This window comes from Stylophora pistillata, chromosome 9 (assembly GCF_964205215.1).
Source record: "Stylophora pistillata chromosome 9, jaStyPist1.2, whole genome shotgun sequence".
In the NCBI taxonomy this organism is placed as follows: domain Eukaryota; kingdom Metazoa; phylum Cnidaria; class Anthozoa; order Scleractinia; family Pocilloporidae; genus Stylophora; species Stylophora pistillata.
This window is the reverse complement of record NC_142527.1, coordinates 23,071,386-23,092,700: the sequence shown is the minus strand read 5'-3', so window position 1 is coordinate 23,092,700 and position 21,315 is coordinate 23,071,386. Positions and strand designations below refer to the sequence as shown.

At 37.3% G+C, this 21,315-nt stretch overlaps 1 protein-coding gene across 1 annotated transcript; it reads right to left on the bottom strand.

The window, feature by feature from the left end:
* Positions 1–2,091: 2,091 nt before the first annotated feature.
* On the bottom strand, positions 2,092–20,831 carry LOC111320094 (uncharacterized). The gene is made up of 22 exons (XM_088734498.1): positions 20,477–20,831; positions 19,482–19,964; positions 19,083–19,388; positions 18,525–18,861; positions 16,876–17,338; positions 16,039–16,133; positions 13,698–13,783; positions 12,597–13,151; positions 11,813–12,115; positions 10,897–11,187; positions 9,913–10,218; positions 8,248–8,589; positions 7,986–8,112; positions 7,355–7,364; positions 7,048–7,309; positions 6,627–6,811; positions 6,139–6,219; positions 5,337–5,564; positions 4,830–5,041; positions 4,080–4,120; positions 3,630–3,726; positions 2,092–3,125 (listed from the first exon to the last, which is right to left on the bottom strand). Exons 1-22 carry the CDS (start codon positions 20,682–20,684, stop codon positions 2,912–2,914), a joined length of 5,232 nt encoding a protein of 1,743 aa, XP_088590624.1. The 5' UTR covers positions 20,685–20,831; the 3' UTR covers positions 2,092–2,911.
* Positions 20,832–21,315: the final 484 nt, after the last annotated feature.

The window sequence follows — 21,315 nt, the reverse complement described above, 5'->3', positions numbered from 1 at the left end:
GTGTCGCGTTCCCGATGCCGCAGACACGTGGTGTTGTGCACCGGAGTTCGCCAGTATAACCACAGTGTTGAACTTTAGACAAGCAGCAGCATCAAACTCTTTATTCACTTAAGCTGGCAGTCTTTGTACAGCACAGGCGGTAAAAAATCGGATCTTGACTCCGGGGTAGAGAACTCCTAAACTTCGTTCGGCTCCGAAATGCTTTCGCTACAGTGACTCCTCGCAACTGAGCTACTTGCTAATAGAAGGCGAATTTAGTTCTTACATTTTGACGTACGGGAAATAGAAATGAAGAGTGCTCTATGTAGCTAGCTTCGAGCGGATATTCGCTAGTCACGGAACAGAAATCAAACAAAGCGCGCTAACAAATTAAATAGAAAGTCATTGAAAGTTTCTTAGTGTCTTTGTGCTAAAAACGGAAGAGTTACAAAAGTAAAAAAGATTAGAGTTCGTATCCGTAAACGTGACGGTCAGATTAAAGAAAGTGTACTCCAAAAGGAGGCGAATTCTCTTTTACTTTGAGCGGTATTACCATTGCACGCAATAATTTGGGGGTTAAAACGGGAAGTGAAGCAGTCACGAAGGCGACGCCGAGAAAAACATTAACGACAAGTGACATTACATTCATCTAAATTTAAGAATAATTAATAAAATGATTAAAATAAAATAGTGATTAGTTATGCTCTGGGAGATAACACCCTTTTCATAGTTTCGCCATGAAAAAAATTAGCGAAAGCTATTGCCGTTGTGGTATTGCTGAAGACGCTTAATAAAACATTTTCTAATTGCCTCATTGTCGTCTTTCGTTAAATTGCACCTTTCATTCAAGAGAAAGAGCGCGGAAATTCCCTTTCTTTTGGTTCGTTATACCGAGGACTTATTTAGATAGAGGTTTGTTAAATTGAGGTTTCTATGCATTGAAAAACGAGTACATGCAAACGAGTACATGCAAACGGGCAAGGTTCCGAGCATTAATAGTGTTTGAAAATGTGAGTGGACCTGTCAGAAGAGACAGAGGTGTTGTGAAAGCGGAAGAAAGCGGAAGAAAATTTGCATACCACGCAAATCAACACAAACCTACACTCACACTTTCAGCTTTGTATCTTTGTGCGTTAATCTATTTTTATTAAATTGTGTATGTAAACCATAGCAGTTTCTAAATGCTTCTCAGAGTGATCTGAACTCAACTAACAATTTCAACTTATTTTTTCAACTAAAATGTTTTCGAATGAGGAATGTCTTAAGATATGTTTTTAGGGCTCAATTTCGATGTTTTCCGGGTATTGCACCAGGAGACATTAAATTTGCTGGAATTTAACGAGGACATTCAACACATTTTACAGATTTACTACAATCACATGTTATGGGGCGAACTGGGATATTTTGGGGTAAAAAGAGTGGGTCACAGGTTGCAGTCGTTTCAACTGAGAAAGATCTAGGCGTTCATGTTTCTTCAAATTTATCCTGGAACGATCACATTGACTTTGCTATAAGTAAAGCAAATAAGATGTTGGGTATTATCTATAGAACGTGCAACATTGATTGCGACCAAAAAACTATGTTGATTCTATATAAATCGTTGGTACGACCGCAGCTGGAGTACGCATCTCAAGTTTGGTCTCCCTATACTAAAGCAAAAATTAAGGCCCTTGAGCGTGTTCAAAGGCGTGCCACCAAATTTATCTTGAAATGTGATTTAACTTATCCAGAACGTTTACTAAAATTAGGTCTTTTGCCTCTCGAGTTTAGAAGGGAGGTGTTAGATTTATGTTTCTTTTTTAAATGTCTGAAGGGGCACATTGATTTTGACGTCCTATCATATGTTAGCTTCAAATCATATAAATACAATATGAGGAACACAGAAGCCATACTTGCCAAGGGTCGCTTTAGAACCGATGTTTTTAAATTCTCATTTTTTAATCGCATTGTGGATTTATGGAACGACCTGCCTGTAGCTATTAGGACAATTGATCGAGTATCATTGTTTAGTAAGAAAGTGAATCAGTTTTATATCAGTAAATTTAACTTAAGTAAGGATAAATTTTTATAATTTTTGATTACGTATTGTTGTTGCTATTTGTCTAAGTTAGTTTTTAATTTTTTTGTATTTTATCACAGGCAGTTTATTTAAAATAAGGAATCTAGAATTCTGTATAAACTGGCCTAATTACTCAGATATCTCTTTTTTATACTTGTATATATATTTAACTCCTTGTTTTTGTTTTTGTTTTGATTATCTGTGTAATTGAATTTGAGTAAATAAATAAATAAATAAAAGGATATTCTCCAAATTAATCTTACCGGAGATGCTTCCTAAACCCTTAATCAAGGATCTTAGTCCTTTTGTAGTGTAGCGACCTGATTTGAAGCGCTTAGGCGCCCTCGGCCTTTGGTATCCCCGATGGACTGTCAGCCCGAATATGCATGAAAAATGTCATAAAAACTGCCATGGGAAATAAAAGATCGAAAGAGGGTACTGCTCAAAACCATTCTTGCCAAAAAAAACCTTCAGTGAATTCAAACTTTAGAAGTTTGGCACCTTTGATTTGATAACAACGATGATGTGATAACAACGATGGTGGTCATAAACAGATCTTAGGACGTGAGTCACAGGTCTCACTGCGCTTAAACCTTTCCCCGCCAAAACTACTTGACTCACGTGTCCTTAGGATCAACAAGCTCTATGTCACATGAGCCGCAAGAGGGGTGTTCAGGGATGGCAGTTAGACGGAAGAAGAGGAAAGGGGATTTATGTCGGGTGGCTTACTTCATCAAAACTTCACTCCTTTTCATCCCTCTGCTCAACTACTACGTTATTTTAGACAGCCAAAACTTCTATTTTAGCCCGCAAAATACGCCTCAATTCCCAACAAAGTAATAATAAAGTAGACTAAGCTAGTGTTGTCAGCCATCATGTGCTGTAAAGTTTTACATCGTCATTCTCATCTTCCGAGTCTTCAGCCTCTGAATCCTGCACCTGATAATAATCTTTTGACTCGTCCACTTGGTTAAAATCAAAGTATTCAACTTCTTGATGCATCAGTTCTTCCAGCCTTCCAACCATCTCTTGAAAACTAGGTCGTTCGTCTTGGTCTTGTTTCCAACAATCCAAAATCAAAGAGTAACTGAGGTTAAAAAGAAAAGGAAAAATGAATAACTCTTATCAAAAGGTCTAATGATCTCCAAACCTCAGCACTCCATGTATAATTTTCCTCTGAGTCACCAGATTTAGGAGATCAGGGAACTTAGTCTGCTTGAGGACGGTAGTTTGTGTTTTCAAGCTCCAGATTCAACGCGGCGAATATTCGGTCGCCATATTGGACGGGTGGAGGAAATGGGACGAGTTACAAAGCGAGGGGGGAGAAAAAGATCTTGCACCCATCCAATACGGCGATCAAATATTCGCCGCGCTGAATCCCGCGCTTGAAAGCATAAACTACCGCTTGCAAGCTGGCTAGATGAAGCGGATTTGAAACCAAATCCTAAATTTTGAATAAAGACTATGTTAGCGTAAGAATATTGGGTGATTAGCTTCCAGTGTGTCACAACAGGTTTACAATATGAGAGGAATTTTGACACGTGATTAAATCCACCAGGAAATGAATTAATCTCATTAACAATCAACCTACACTTGATCTGAGCACAAATCAGGTTTTTCCATGCGGTAGCCTGTCTTCAAGCGTCTCATGAGCTCTGTGTTGGTTAACAGGGGATATGGAGAGCCTCCTAGACCCAAAATAGCACACATTAAGAGTTACTAAACAATTAATTACAGCATTTTGGAAAGTTGTTATCCGTGGACATCCTGACTTTGCAATATTCCAGTAGAACACAAAATTCAAATTATACAGGCTTTGAAAGCCGTTTAAGAAAAAATGATAGATATTTGGGGATTGGCAGATTGCAGAATATTAAAAAGTCGAAAATTTTTCATCTCAGGAATCTCCAGTTAATTATGTTGTTGAATTATGATATCCCATTATGGCGCAAAATTGGAAAAGATCGGATTCTGACTTTACGAGATCCCTGTCATGTAATCTGTGCGTTTTGATTGCTATTGTCATCTAAAGTTAATTTACCGACAGTTGCAATTTCCCACATGACTACTCCGTACGACCAACTGTAAAAATAAAGAAAATGAATAAATCTATCAAGTTAGATCAAATTTATGAGTTAGAGGATAACCATATAATATAATGAATTGAAGCACTGCGCCAAATTTCGCACTCGCCCGGAACTTGTCTCCGTTCGGCCGTAAAACGCAAAAAATACACCTGTAGTGCAGGTTATATCAATAGCAGTGTCAAAGAATCAATCATTCACCTCTGGGTCCCTTAAGCGGCCATAGAAGAAAGCAATTCACTTACACATCTTAATCATAATTACTACTATGATCATCATCCTCATCATCACTATTATTATGTCGCAGAGAAATCAACTGAATGCTACATTCTAATCAGGCAGCACAGGGCGAAAACCGTAACCTGTGCGCCATGGAGTAAAAAATAAATGTACATTAACTAATCCTTAGAAGCTTTTCCGTTGTGTCTACGGCCTCCTTCTAACAGAAATTCAAACTGCTACCTTGAAAGTCCAGGCAATATTCAGCGTGCCCGAGAGCACTGCCCCCTGCATTTTTCTTTATTATTATGATTATTATTATTATTATTATTATTATTATAATTATAATTATTACTATTATTATAACTGAGATTATTTTCACTATCATCTTGGTCGTGATCATCAACTGCTATCATTGGTTTGTAGTCGCTGTCATTACATTACCTATAGTTTCGTTAAGCAACTGGAAAAGGATTAAAGTTACTTACACATCACTTTTTGACGTAAATATCTGCTTGTAAAGTGACTCAGGCGCCATCCATTTGATTGGTAGCTTTGAATGCTTTTTTACCTCATGCAGTTCGTGGTACATTTCTCGCATTAGACCAAAATCCGCGATCTTGAGCCGTTTACCGTGTCCGACTAGAATATTTCGCGCCGCTAGATCTCTATGGACGAGCCCCTTCCCGGAGAGGTAGGCCTAACCGATGAGATAGTAAAAATAATTTGTTGATTGCTCGAAGGGGAGGAGACCCTTCTCGGGAATATGCATGAAATTGAGAACCTTAATAGGACAATGTTTCCTATGCAGAATTTCCTCAGCAATACTGAGGTTCGATAATCTTCCTCATCAAAGAAGTTTGTCTGTTTTTTTATTTGGTCTTAGAATTACTGATTAGTACCCAAATGAAGTGTCAAGGCTAAATTATTACAGCCAAAGAACATTGGACAAGCACTTTAGTCTCGGGACGTCTGTATAAACATTTATACCTTACCATGCCTTTTGAAATCTGCCAGGCTAGTGAAAGGAGATCAGCTGGAACAAATGACTCGCAATCATCACTGCACTCCTCGTCTTTCTTCTCCGTCAAAACGTCCCCCCCTGGAAGCTCAATGGAGAAAACCACCTGAGGAGTTTCAGCTTCAGTAGGTTGTAATTTGTCATCAGGGGATGGGACAGAGTTGCATGCCTCCAGTTTGTTCTCGTCACTTACGTCACGGACCTGATCGAAGAAGAGGGTTCTTAAAATTAGATTATGGAACACCGTAATGGAACGCAATATTCAATTACTTGAAACGTCTTTTAATTTCGGGTGAATACCTCTCACAGAGAGAGAAAAATCCTTCAACTCACAATATTACAACTTAATTACAAGGAAGTAACCTTTGATTATCCTTGAGGACGAGTTCGTCAAAACTCAAAAGCGCAGTATGTTTAGATCTGCTTTAATTTTTCTATCCTTATTCTTTTAGATTTTTAGTCAATCACTATCCTTTCATAAAACATTTTTTAATTACAGTGTTTTTCACCGTTTTCCCCTGTCGGTGGACGCTTATTCTACCTCTAGAGTTATATTGTTTTTTCCGTTCTCCTCTGTCGGTGGACGCTTATTCTTTGTTTGTTTTAAGCTCGCGGTTGCGCAACATGATTCTCTTGGCCTTTATCTCTTTCTTTGTTAAACAGATATAAACATGAATCGCAGTTCGGTATCATTTTGGGGGAATCCATTAGAAGCCTCCTCAGTGCCTTACTAATCAACAGCTGGTTCCAAGTGTATTTCTGTTTTTCATGTTTACCTCTTCTGCAGTTGATTTGAGATTCCTGTTTTCGGCGTAAAAACTAGTTCCTCCAGGCTCACTGTTAGAGGAACTGTTAATCTTTAAGAACAAGACTTAGTAATGATTTATCTCGATTTACATCTTTTTTTACTTACTTTTCCTCTTACTTTGGTCAAATGTGTGACGAAAAGGAATAAAAAAAAAAGTTCAGTCTGTTCTCTGCGTTGGAGCAAAGTTTCTTATTATGGTCACCACCATAAGTGCATTCTTTTCGCTGAGCTATTAAATACCTGGCATCAATGATTGATATTTTGTAGTTATTAACTTTCGAAAGCAATCGGAGAACATCTAGTGTGCAAAAATAAAAGAGAATGGCTGAGCAGAATACGAGATTCTGACCGCAGTGTTGTCATACGGCAAAATAACTTGGAGGAGATGCAGGCACTAACCAGGTAATTCGGTAGAGACTGGTGTTCATTTGTGGTTTTTTTCTTTCTCAGACTTACCTGAACTCTTTTTCTTCTCAACCATTGAAGCAAGTCTCCATGGGCTACATACTCGATCATCAGAAGAAAAGGTTTAGTTGTAGTCCAACAGCCGAGGAAACTCAACACATTCTGGTGTTTTCCCACTTGCTTCATGAGCTCAATCTCTTCTAAAAATTCCCTTCTTTGCTCCTCATTAGCGTTTTCTGTATTGCATAGGCAATCAAGTGTTTATTAGATTAGGAAACTTAATTTAGAAATTCACATAACAAATATGCATCATTTTAATTTTAGTGGTTTTGTGGTAATGATCAAGTAGAGGGATTTTTGTTTTCAAACTGTATTGCGAATTCTACTGAGTAGTCTTCGTTAAGCATAAGGTAAAACCAAAGCATACAAACATAAAACATTAACATAACATAATTCCGTTGATAACTCATACCATGTAGTTCTTTCACTGCTACTTTCGTTGACTGCCTGTTTCGTCCACAAAATCCTTCATTGCTTGCAAAAAAATCCAAACTATCATGAAGTCTAGCTTTGTGAACTTTTCCAAAAGCTCCTTCACCCAGTGCCTCGAGCAATTCTGTTCTAATTGGATGGATTTCGCACAGCTCCAAAATCAGAAAGAATAAAATTTGATTGAAAGAGATGTTATAGTTAAGATAAAACTGGTAACTTACTAGCTCCTCGTTTAGAGAATTCTGTTATGTTCTTAGCAGTTAAAGAATACTTAGAGCTGGAGTTACTTCATTGATTCTGTTGCATTATAACGTTCTTGTATGATTGACACTTCCTACTATGGTCCTGGCATGTGCTTCAATGATCGGTTGTTAAATGTGAGTGAATCTGTCGAAGGGAACTTTAAACACGAAGGCGCGCTATATAAAGAAGTCTTCCCTAGGAAGACCTAGGCTCATTTGTTACTCACCGTTGACGTGTGCGGGTCAAATTCAAATGCTGGTAGACGAACAAAAGGAGCTAATGAGATATCTATTGTTTAGTTCCACCAGCATGGTGGCACGAGGTAACGAGCGAACCACCGACTTCGATCTCAAATTTACCGCCACAAATAAAGACAGTTTCCATTGGAGAAAGGAAATACAAATCTCAAAAATTCTTGTATTGTGATGAAGACATAAAACAATTTTGAGGAATGCGCCCGTTGTTCACTGCTTTGGAGTAGCTGTAGCTCAAGTTGACTTGACTCTAACAGTTCTACATCACACGACGGTTGATTGACAAATGGTCCGGTGGGACCTAAGGCTCCTTTTATAGCGCGCCTTCGTGTTTAAAGTTCTTGAAAAAACTTCACCGTTTCTAATTTTGGTCATTACTTTTCACTTAGCTATGGGTTTTAGAAGCTGTAATAACGTGTACCTTTTTGTCAGTTTAGTCGCCCGATTCTTATGGAAATACCAAACACCAATAACCAGCAGGATGACCACCAAAAACCCCAAACAGGCCATTAGTACTCTTACAAGATTACTGGTCAGCAGTGAAGAATCTATGAAGTAAACGAACTCGATTATGATCATTACAGCATTTTTAAACTTTTCCAGCAAAATATACATCTCTTTTCCTCTCTCATTATCAATTTATTGCATAACTTATCCTATCTTCAGTGAATTCCTGTCCAGACCTGGTGGGTGTTGTGCCGTAATCTTCTGCTCAAACTGAGACTGTAAACCGTCTGTAGTTGCCGACTGTCTCATAGAATTGTCACTTCCTCCCAGCTCGTTCCAAGCTCTGACCTGAAACTCATAAGTAGTGGTGCAATTTAGCATAATGGTAACTTGATTGACTGTAACGTCGGTAATATTTATCATAGCCCACTCGATGGCATCAGGAGGTGCGCCTATTTGTTTGTAGCTGATTGTGTAGAAAAGTATTGGGCAGTCTTTTGATAGAGCCTTAGTCCACGTGAGGGTCACGTTACATCCTGACACTTTCCTTTCGACTATCACAGGTGGGTGAGGCTGGTCTGCAAATTTGAAAAGAAGAGTTAGGAACATTAATATGATGATTTTAACATTGACATAATCGTCCAAAATCACTTATGATGCTGTTAGGAATAAGATAAGCAGAGTTCTTGTTTTAATTGAGGGTAATTCTAAAAATAACAAAGAGAAAGTATCTTGTTAGAACAGACACATACATTTGAGGCTGTGCATTTGAATGGTGTAAGATCTTAGCGTGCGGAATGTATTCAATTATTAATTGGGGTGTCTCCTCTGTGTTGTTGCTGTTTCTCGTCGTCCATTAAGTGTTTTTTCACCGGTTAGTTAGCTTCTGTTTTCCCTATAGCATTCTTTCGTTCATTATTTTTTATTTCGAAATTACTGGTGGCAATTACACTTTCAGTTAGTCGTTCTCGCATGCATTAATTTTTAGTTTTTCGTGCGTATATAAACTTAGCTTTCTCTCTTCAGGGCGCTTTTTCTTTTTCGGTAGTCGCGCTAGTCGCAGTTCGCTTTCAAACAGCTCCTGTACTCTTCATTTCGTCTTCTGAAAGTGTTTTTTCGTCAAGCGCAGTTTTGCAGTAATCGTGACAATGTAAGTATTGTCGTTTCAAGTTGGCTCAGCGTTGTCATTTTGTATTTACTTATTACTTTTAAGTTTCAACCTACATCGTTCACCGTCAATAAATCGCCTTCTTTATCAGTAATTCTGGTGTTGAGAAGTTACGATTGCCGCAGTCACAAATGGATCATTGTCTTCATAAAGCAAATGAATTACATTGACAACTTCATAAGAATGCCGACACCGATTCGCTGGCGAAATTCTTGATACGTTGAATGGCAAACATACAGATTATTTCATGGTTGGTATTCGGCTTTTGATTGGTCTATGCGATATTTTTCATAGTTGAGAAAAATCGTCTGACCAATAGCATTGAATCTCATCTAAGACAGACAGTTTTAATTCAGTGAGTTTGCACTGAGTACATCTCAATACTTATATAAGAAACCCAGTCCAACATTTACGGTGGAGCTTCCTGAGTTATTACGATCCATTTCACTGGGTTTCAAATGGGGATGAGCGACACCAAAAGGAAGGCAAGGAACAAAATGAACAATTAATTTTCTATAGTTATATGTTTTTCGAAATCACTTCTTCCTCGTAAACTACATTTTAGATTCGTGTTCAACTCACGGTTAGAAATTCTTTTCTTCCTTCTTAAATGAAAAAAGATCTTTAACTGCTTAAAGACATTGCTGTTATTTTATTAGTGATGTATAAAACAAGTTTAGCCTTTATTTAAATCAGAATTTATTATTGAGTTATGATGAATATTGCTCCATACCTGCTCCTTTTGTAGAAATTTTCAATACGTTGGATGGCAAACTGTATCCGATGATATTTTTTGCCAGCACTCTTACATCATAATTTGAATATTTTGTCAAGTCAGTAAACAGACATGACATTGGATTTAAAGCGCTGAAAAATGTGCAGTTGATCCAAGATCCTTCAGACCCAGTCCTTTTAATCTGAGGTATATAACCAGTCACTGGATCTCCAAGTGCCTCTCGAGTAGGTGGACTCCATGATGCGTTAATGATGTTGCACTGTCCAAGAATTGGCTGATGTAGGGTTGGTTTATACGGCACATCTGTAAATATAGTGGACATGAGAATAATTTCAAGGCCGGGTTAAATGTGTGGAAGATTTGTGAAAGGAATGATCTTCATTACTTTGAATATTTCCTTCGCGGAAAAAAAGGCAATACACATTTAATCAGAATATTCTGGCCAGTAGTAATAAATAAGCAGATTTTAACCATTTAAATATAGGTAATTTACTAGTGATTAGGGAATAGTAAAACAAAAACCAAATTAACCGAAAGAAAATTCTACGAGCAAAAATAAGCTCCATGCTTGACTTATCAAATTGGACAAATTTTTAAGCGTTGGAAAGCCGGCTAGATGTCCACGAGTAAATCCAAAAACAAACAACAACCAGCCTAGCTATTCACGGGATTGAATTTGTCTATTTTCCTTCGAGACAAGTATTTTTCAACAACGGAGATTTTGCACCATGTGATGCAAATAGGTTGCATCTATGTGATAGTCCGCAACAACGAAGAATTCACTTCTATGACTATGTACGTATGATCAGAATGATTCGCATTCTATCTCAGCGCAGACAAAGAGAACTCATTATACTACTGAGAACGTTAAAAGCATCACTAGAGGAAGCTCGAAGGTCTAAAGTAGCCTCCTAATTTACACCATGGCGAGAGTTTCAAATACAGACTTTGATTTCTTATTGATCGCGATAATTTAAATACCTTGTGCTGTTCTAGGTTCCCAAGCCTCACTGTTTTTACTTCGTCCCAGTTTGTTCCAAACAGCAATTGTGATCTCGTATTTCTTGCTATACTTAAGATGCAGTTCATAACTTGTAATTCCCGTAACGTTTAATTGCTTCCAGCTCCCCGTAGTTGGTTCTGTCTCTCTATAATAAATAGAGTACATGGTGATGTTGCAATTATGGGGTTTGGGTGCAATCCACTTTACCGTAGCATTTCTCCCAGAAATTGTACAGTTGTCGTACAGAATCGTCGGTGAATCAGGAAGACCTGCAACAAAATTGAACAAACTGGCTTGTTTTAGGAGAGAAAAACGCTTACAGTTACAAACTCCAGCTCTCCTACAATAATAAAACTACCTTTAATAGAGTGTTGATAATATTACCTAAACTATCGTTATTTACAGTCGAACCTCGATTATCCTGACATAAGAGGACCGGACTAAATAATCCGTATAATCGAGAGTCCGGATAATAGAAAATTAGGAATGTTAATCATCAAAGAGTGGAATGCGTTTCATGTAAATAAAACTGACCCTTATACGCAACAGAGAAAATACCAATGGCAGACCTTGTTATCATTGCCTGATGGGTATTAACTTAAATCATGTACAGGTGTAAGCTGCGTATAAAACGTTTAAGATATTGAAAGTGTAGAAAAGAACGGAATGACGAAACCGTGCTAATCAAAGATTATATAAACAATTGCATCTTTGGAAAGATCAGTGTGCCCTTTAAATAATTGATCTGAGGCTTGAATTCGTTCAGCTGATCTGGATCGACCACCAGTAGTGATTTATCAATTAGGAGAAGAGTTCACGTAATTTTTTCTTACTCAACTTATTATTACTAGTGAGGTCAAGAAAAGGAAGGTTCAACTCGAAATAGTTCCTTACAGCTAATTGAGGACATTTCGATATTACGCCTTGTTACTTTGAACTTGTTTGCAGCTTCGCAAGCAAATTCTCCAACATGCTGAGGGTTTATTTTAGAGAGGTGAAGCGACAAAGTGATTGATTCTTTGGTAGCTGATTCCTTGAGATGAATTGTTTCGTTAAGATCTCCATCGTTGACTTGCTTGCCGTCAATCAGCCACTTGACTGTTGGAAGAGGCCAGCCTGATGCAACACAGTTTAATTCGGCTTTTCTTCCGGCGGAAAACCAATTTCGATGCTCATTAAAACGAACAGAAGGATTATCTGTCGACAAAGTCACACAATTGTTTTAAATCATGTCCTCAGTGGAAAACGCGTTGTCTAAATACTAGAAAAAAATACTTTTATAATTGAAATGTGGCGTGATACCTTTCTAAACTAAGTCGCAAAAGAAACAATTCCAAAAAGAATGAAATATCGTATAATGCGATCTGATTGGCCAATTGAATGCTTTTCTGGCGAAGAAAGGATAAAAAACTTAGTCATCCTGTGTGGATTTTAATCCTGTCGAGAAAGCATATTTCATTCACGAACAGCAATGGTTAACAACAGAAGCTACAGTAATTTACGTTTTTTTAACAGCCGTGGCAAGTTAAAGGCAAATAATTTCATCGAAAAGCTTTTCAACGTATATCTATATAAACCCATCCTGGCCCTTGGAATCGGTTAAAGTAATAAAACAGTTCTGAAAGAAAATACAGAGATAAATTCTATTAATTCTAGTTACATTTTATTTCCAGCTTACCAATGGCTCGAAGGATCATATTCACCAAATCGTCTACATGATCATCTAAAGTGTATAAGCTCTTCTCAATAATTAAGTCTTCTTCACTCTCTATAATACTCTTTAGACTATCTTCCCGAGCGTATCTACCAAATCCGACGGCAAAAATTCGAACACCTTTTTTCCTTAGTGCATTCACAGGTGCAACAGGTGAATTTGAAGGGTGCGTAATAACTTCGTCTGTAAATACAATTGTAATCTTAGAAACGTTCCGGTTAGGACTCGTGAACACTTCTGTCGATACTTTTTTCAAAGGTAATTTCAAATGTGACCAACCGCTGTCGAAGGGTAGAAAATCCTTTCCAGATTGTATAAATAGATTCAAATCATATATAAACTGCACGCGGCCACTGCTTGATGATACTAATGATATACTGAGTTTGGCAACGTTTGCAGCGATTTTTTCCACAACCTTCCTTACGATTTGTTTTTGTCTAAGATAATTTCTTATGCCAACACTTCCACTGGTATCCACGACGATTGCTATCTCTGCTCCATCAGGGTAATTGGTCTCTTCTGTAAACAATCAGATAAAGAAGAAAAGTATTTTGGCTTGCTGAATCGGGCTGTTAGAGTTGAACACCAGTACAAGGGTTTGGACAGAAAAGGAGGATATGACCTATGTTTCAAGTTGGCAAGGGTACAGAGGTGCTTTGAGTGCGTAGGAGAGAAAGTGAGAGGTCATGTATTGTCATATTTTGGCTTTTTAAAAAGCTACACCACGATGTATTAAGTCATTTTAGTGGTGTAAAAATATCTGAATGACAGGATAAAATCTACAGTTAAATAGGCAAAGGACGTAGGATTGGTTGAGACGTGAGAGGTTTGATCGATCGGGGAACTGAGCAAAGATAATGGTAAATGAATTAATCAACGATGAACTAATTTGAATGAAAGAAAGAAATTTGCCTCGGTCTTTAATAAAAAATCCATATGATTTCCGAACCATCTCAATATATATGTTTAGGTTGAAATATGGCGACATTTTCGTTCCGTATATCCAGAAATTTTGTGTCTTTACGAATAACTCTCTCCTACTGTCGTTATAATGTAATTCTGTACCTGCCACTGAAGATGCAAGTTGAGAGCAAAGAAAGCACACCAGGACGGTGATAAGAACTGCCTCTATCTTTAACAAAGAAATCATCCTGAAACGGAAATCGTTTTAAAATCAGTTTTTCGTCAAAAGCGTAATAAATAGTACTGGCTCCATCGGTTTTCTTTTAATGACAATTTCTTGAAAACATTTAACAGATAAATTCTGTTAGTAAGTGCTGATGAGCACGTGATTTCGAGTGCAATTTTATATCTGTATGAATAAGCAAGAGTAGAGGTTTCACTCTAACAAAATTGTATGGGCTCGTAAGTCAGCGGAATACAATCTGCAGCCTAAAAAAATTGAAAAAATACAATAATCCATTAAAGTAAACGTCGGTATTATCCAAGATTTTGACATTTTGACTTAGACATTTGCCCATACCATATCGGTGAAACTGCCTGTCGGGTTTTTCCCTCTTATACCTGCTTTGAGGAGCGAAACTCTCTGTCTCTTACTATGAAATATTGTATCATCTTTCATTTACATGTCTGCCTTGTAGATACGTTTCCAAAGTGCTCCGTTCAATTCATCAAATATTTTTATAATATGATATTTCCACAACGATTGAAGAGGGCAGGGAAGTTTTTCTCCATCCTTTTTCTCACGTCCGAAATTTTCGAAAATTCAACTTGTACTTTAGTTAAAGCCGCGAAAGGAAACGGGTTACCATTCACATTAAAGAGAATGACCCGTTTACATATATCTTTCCTGACTAAGCCAGTCTATTAAAGGTGTTCTACTTACTGCAGGTTAAGGGCGTGTACAAGCTGATATTTCTCATTTCCTTGCTCCCGTATTCGATGCATTTGAGTCATACATGACATTTTAGGCATTACTAGCTATAAAGGGCGCACAGGAAGTTTTCTGATTCTTTTTAAAGCCACACAGGAAGTTTTATAATTTTGTAATTAGCCTTTTTCATCTTTGCGGTACTTACGGCTGGTGCAGGTGATTTAGATGGTATCTCTGTGATACAATCGTCTTAAGGATTTTTCTGAGTAGCAAGATGCACGCGAGCAACATATTGCGTCAGTAAAATTCAATTCATTTGAATCGATCAATAAGCGCACCTATAACATGGAACTATTAAACTAAAACAAAGTTTTTATCAAAAAAAAAAGAGTTTTTGAAATTAGCCTAAACCCTAAATTTGAACTATAAAAATGAAACAAAGATTTTTTAAGAGAAAAAAGGTCGTACCAATCACTATTCTTTTATCGTTTTATTACTAAGAGGGTTCTCTATATCCAATGTCAACCAACAGAACTCGAGACACTTGAAAACCAGTTACCGCGTGGAAAAACCTGATTTGTATTCAAATCAAGTTTACGTTGTTACTATTACTAAAATCACTCCTTTCCTAATTTTTATTTTTTTTGGACTTTATTCAGAACTTTTGAGAATAAAAGTCAAAGATAAAAAAAGACGTTACGACCATACATTGGTGATTTTCAAGTGAATGGTAAAGTTGAAGCAATGAAGATAGGTATATATGCGTGTAAAAGGTATAAAATATTTAGCAGGGTTATACGGACAATAAAAGTATATAAAGGGATGAAAATAATTACAAGCTAATTAAAAGCCTATGCACGAGCGATTGAGCTTTGAGAGCGGGTCTTAGTTCTTGAATAAAAAAACTTTTCGTAGATTAGGAACTCAAATCTGTTCATGCACTTCTCTACTCAGAAGGCAAGTAAACTGTGCACTTATAAACATATTTTAACTAGCAAAAGGGTCTTTATTTTTAGCATCAATTCGGTGCTGAGCTTGACGTCTTTCTTATTAAACGAGGTAAAGGTCGAGGTAAGCAGGGATGTTCCTTCGTTTTTGTTTACTGTTTGTTGCATGTTCTTTTCTTCTGTTTCTCGTTTATTCTGGATTTTTTGGAAACAAGACTTGGATGCAAGGCCGAGTTCAGTTCCAAGAGCATGTAAGAGGACCGAAATTAAAGAACTGATGCTTTGATTTTGACAACGTTGACGACTCAAAATATTATTATCAAGTGCAGGTCACAACTAAGAATGAACACTCGTCCTGCCTCGCTAAGAAGTACAGTCCTTGTAGATATTTTTCCAAAGTGCTCCGTTCTATTCATCAAATATTTCAATACTATAATCGTTCCACAACGATTAAACAGGGCAGAGAAGTTTTTCTTCAACCTTTTCTCACGTCGAAATTTTCGAAAATTCAACTTGCACTTTAGTCAAATCACACGAGTTACCCTTTACACGAACATTAAAGAGAATGACCCGTTTTCATATATTTTCCCTGGCTAAGCCAGTTCATCAAAGGTTTTCTACTTACTGTAGGTTAAAGACGTTTACAAGCTGATAATTCTTATTTCCTGGTTCTCGTATTCGATGCATTTGAGCCATACATGACACTCTAGGCAGTAACAGCTTTCAAGGAACGTACATACATACATACATACATAAACTTTATTCATCCTCGGATTTTAGATTATCTTATGAGCTAGTATCTCCGATCCTAATTACTACTTTAAAATTACAGCAAGAACAGGTTCAAAGATAAAAATAATTCATAATATAATAATATAATAATATAATAATCGTTAATATAATAATATGTGATATAAATGTAATATTAACAGAAATTGTGCGCTGACAGTTTGCTCTTAAATTCGCTATAGTCTACAGTTTTCCTAAAGTGGTCAGGGAGGGAGTTTCAATACTTAACAGATGAATAGCTAAAAGAATTTAGACCATATGTGGTTGTAAACGGCTTAGGAAGTGATAAAATATTCGTGCCCCTTAGGGAGTAAGCAGTAGATCTTAGCTTGATTAGTTGTTTCAGATAGCACGGATATTTACCAAGATGGAGACACTTGAATATACAAATCATCATATTTTGTATCCTCCTGTTGGCTAAACCACACACACCTGCCTTGTCTAAAAGATCATCGTAGTTCGAGTCCCAGTCCTTTAAAACAAATCTTAAAATACGTCTATTTGAGGTGTCCAGTTTAACAGAGTCCTCTGAGTTACAAAAGTGCCATATCATTGAACAGTAGTGAAAATGGGGTAACATAAACGTTTTATAAAGGCGAAGCATAATTTCGGTAGAAATAAGTTTGCCAAATCTTTTGAGGACACTGAACTGATTATTTATTTTTTTACATACAGAGGATATGCGTTCCTTGAAGTTAAGTTCATTATCAAGAATTATTCCATAAAGTGTTAGGCATCTTGTGGTTGAGAAGGAGAAAGGGTAATCGGTTTTGCCAAGAACCATCCCTTGGTGTTTAGCGGGGTTGGCTTTCATCCCATCGTTTTCGAACCATTTGTTTGCTATTTGTACATCATGATCGATCCGCTGTTCCAAGGCTACTGGGTCTACGTCAGATGTGTGCAGTTGGCAGTCATCAGCATATGTGTTTAGTTTTACAGACTTAATGTGAAAGATGTCAAGAAGTTTTGGCAACATGACCCACAACTCATATTTGGCCCCTTTCATCTTTGCGACACTGACTGGAGGTGCAGGTGATTTAGATGGTATCTCTGTAATGCTGAATACCACTGAGCTATTTCTCTCAAGCAGGCGGCATACACGTGACGTTCCCCGGTAGAAGACGTCCTTACCCAATCTTAAATTATTTTGTAAAAAACGGGAGGGATTTTAGTGTCGGATTTCAAAGGCAACACGTCGATTATGAAAACGTGATGTGTAAATGGTCGTTTAAATTAGAACTAAACTTAAATTTCTTGTGGTTTTTGTTAGTTATACATCAAAGGGCTACCTCTAGATTTTAATTCGCTAGAAAGGTCCAGCTAATCAATTACATGCGCCTCGCGTTGGAGGCATAGGGTGTTAATTTTTAACAGGTTAACGTAAAAGTAAAAGCTTTAATGGCCATTTTTTCTAATAGGGAACCCCGACGGAAAATTTTTCGGTCTTACACTTTTAGTTGACTAAAACGAGTAAACGTAAAGCTGTATTGGCATCGTTACATTTCGATAGCGATAGCGAGATGATGCTACGTGGAGAAAAGAATTATCTAATGAACAAATTAGAAGCCCTGCACCTGCCCCTTAAAACTTTATTCAAATTTGCTTTGCAAAACAAAAGCGTAAAATCGCCAATTTTTTTTTCCAATCAGAGATGGAGAACCCCGACAAAAAAATGTTCGATATTTCACTTTTAAGTTGACTTTGTCTTTGCACGTTAGTCTGAAGAAAGCAATGGCGCCGTTTGAGAAGCTAACTGCCTTAATTAAGCCTCTCTCAGAATTTATGAGTCTTTTTTACTTTCACCTACGTGTCGCTGTCATGTCTACTTAAAGCTCCTTCGTCGGCTACCTTGTAAATAGCAATAAAGCAAGTAAATGAAAAAAAAAAACAATTACATTTATTTGCACGATCTTTTTAGTTGTTTTGTTCGTTTTTTTTCCTTTTTCTTTGTAAGAGTTACAAAGGAGTATATAAATACCTCAGTTATTAATAAAATAATCACAAAATAGGGCTTTTTAAAAATGATAATGATCATGGTAAAATAATACTCAGCAGGATGAAAATTTCACGGAATTAACATTTCTTTTGTGACAATAGACTTTCCAGCCGTTCATGGAGGCCCTGAACCTGGCCCTCTTCGTTATTATGAGTTCTGGCGCTGTAATGAACGCAAGAAACCAAGCAACAAACAAAAAGAATCACAGTATTTATTTATTATGTATTTATTTAAACAACAGCAACAACAACAACAATATGAAAAAGAAAAACAAGAGTATGATGAGAAATTTAATTTCAATCAATTGCCCGGGACATTTTCAATGCCGCTTATTGATGAGATCCGTATTTTTACCTTCTTCAGTAAGTACTGACAACACAGAGCTCTCACTGTAGTCGTTATGTCCTATTTGATTCCAGGCCATAACCATGATTTCGTATTTCTGGGCACAAGCCAACCAGAGACGATAATCAGAAACATTTGACCCGCTAAGAGTCTTCACAGTCCATACGCTGCTATTGGCCGACAACCTCTCTGCAGTAGACTCCCTGTAGTAAATCGTGAACTTCGTGATTGAGCAGCTGTGGTTTACGGTTTTGTCCCATGACAGCTCAGCACTGCAACCACATGGTTTCGTATAGACGTTCAACGCGGCTGGTACATCTGTGATACAATTTACACGGTTAAATAGATATAAGTACGGGCCAAATATTTAATATAGCTTCTGATGTTGCACATTGACACGGTTGTCGTACGCGGCACCATTTTTGTTGTAAATGTGTCATAAGCAGTTTACATCTGATCCCAATGGCGATTACAAACCTTTGCCTTCAGAAGATAAATATGTCTTGGCAAAGATATTTTCAATGGTTTTATTTTCTCACCTGCAGTCGTCGTTAGCTGTTCTTTTGCCCAGAGACCAAATCCGTTCAAATCTCTTACTCGAACATTCAGTTCATAGACTGTATTCATCTCAAGTCCATCAAACTCGAGTGAACGAACTTCGCCAGAGAGATTAAATACGCGCTTAGATTCTCCATGGACTGATCTAAAGGTAACTTGGTAACCACTAATTTTACTCTCAAGCAAAAGTGGAGGATTCCACTGCAGCTTTATAGCACGTCTACATTTGTGTGAGTCCGCTATGAAAATTTCGGGTGGTGGTGCCGCTGATAAATGCAAGAAACTGACTTAACGATGACGTGGATACCAAAATAGGAAAAAAAAAACACAACAGAACAACATATTGACAAGTTTAATAGTTCACATCAAAATGCCGCCTTATATGATGATGATATTGGCAATTAAAGAAAAGCTTTTGATGGGATCTAATCTCAGTTTCGCTGCAGCCAGTTTCTTCAAAGTTGTGAAGTAGAGACTGTGAAAGAATATCGAGGACGTAGTGGAATCCTTATCAAAATAAAGAAAATGCTTACTAAAGGAATGAAAAGATACTTCTCTCTCTGCACGTGTGATGTGAAACTGTAGTATCACACAGGTGTATTGTCCAAAATCTTCTCTGGAAACGTTGTTGATATCAAGAATGGCAGATCCTCTTGACAGCTGACATACGTTGGGAGGCTGAGAATGAATAAACACTTTGTGCTTTGTTCTGCTTTCTATTTCTCTGCCTTGAAACTTCCACTGCCAGCGGTAAGAATGTAGCTGTTGATAATCCAGACCCTCTACTTCACATTTCAATGTAATTCTTGAGTTTGATTGAAATGCCTCGTATTTTGCAGTTAGCGTAATGACAACTGGTGGACCTTTGGAACACAATTCAAACACTGATTGCCCTGAAGTAAGATCAGTTTCTCCTAAGAGTATCTGCTGAATATGCAAAAGCTGACTTTTAGCCTATAACCTTCAACGTGCAAATAGAATGGGCATCTCTGGATTAAGTAATTTCTTAAACGTAACTAATGCTTTAATTCCCCATCATAAGAGTGTTTAAGGTCCCCTTTTTCACTTTGCAACAGTATTCTTGCTGAATTAGAACGGTGATGCCGTACTGACTTGGGGTCAATGGAAAAAAGTAATGCCAGGTTTGTAGTCAATGGAAGAAAAGGCTAGTGTTTTGCAGTAGGTAGGTAGCTTTTGTGGAAGTGTAAAATAAAAGGAAATGAAAATGGGTTATGTAAGGAAAAATGGTGATGCCTTGATTTATTGCAGATGCCACAAATTTCTAGAGTTCATGTAATCAGTTTTCTTTTCTTACTGAACTTATTTTTGCTAATGAGGACAAAAAAAAAATTTGAAACGCGAAATAGTTCCTTACATTTAACTGATATTTTGGTATTACGCCTTGTAACTTTGAAATGGTTTTCAGCTTCACAGGTAAACTCTCCAACATGCTGAGGGTTTACTTCAGAGAATTGAAGCGACATGGTGACTGATTCTATGATAGATGATTCTACGAAGAGACTAACCGTTTTGTTGAGATCTCCCTCTTTGTTCTGCTTGCCGTTCATCAGCCACTTGACCATTGGAAGAGGCCGGCCTGATGCAACACAGTGTAATTCGGCTTTTCTTCCGGCAAAAAACCAGTTTTGATGCTCATTAAAACGAACTGAATAATTATCTGCCGAAAAAATTACACAACTGTTTTAAACTACGTCCTCATACAATACTTTTATGATTGTCCCACGCCGTAAGACTCACGTTGCCAGTATTTTTTAAAGAAACCTTCTCAACAAAGAATGAAATATCATATAGTGCGATCCAATTGGCCAACTTGATGCTTTTTTGGCGAAGGAAGGTAAAGAAAACACTGGTCATTCTGTATCAGTCTAAATCCTGTAAACAAGGCGTCTTTAATTCCCTAGCTGCAATGATTAACAACAGGAGCTACGATAATTTATGTTTTGTAAACAGTCGTGGCAAATTAAAGCCAAATCATTTCATCAGTAAGCTTTTTAAGGTATACTTTTAGAGATACATCCTGGCCCTTAAAAAAGGTTAACGCAATAAAACAGATCTGAAAGAAAATACAGAGATATTAGCTTTCGTTACATTTCATTTCCAGCTTACCGATGGCTCGAAGAGTCATTTTCACCAAATCGTCAAGATGATCACTTAAAGTGTATAAGCTCTTCTCATAAATTATGTCGTCCCATC

Coding starts and splice junctions, on each gene's coding strand:
- LOC111320094 (XM_088734498.1), bottom strand. CDS start 20,684: ATGGTCAAGTGGCTGATGAACGGCAAGCAGAACAAAGAGGGAGATCTC. Junction 8,113..8,247: donor TACGGCACAACACCCACCAG/GTCTGGACAGGA, acceptor TTTACTTCATAG/ATTCTTCACTGCTGACCAGT. Junction 6,812..7,047: donor AGCAGTGAAAGAACTACATG/GTATGAGTTATC, acceptor TATGCAATACAG/AAAACGCTAATGAGGAGCAA.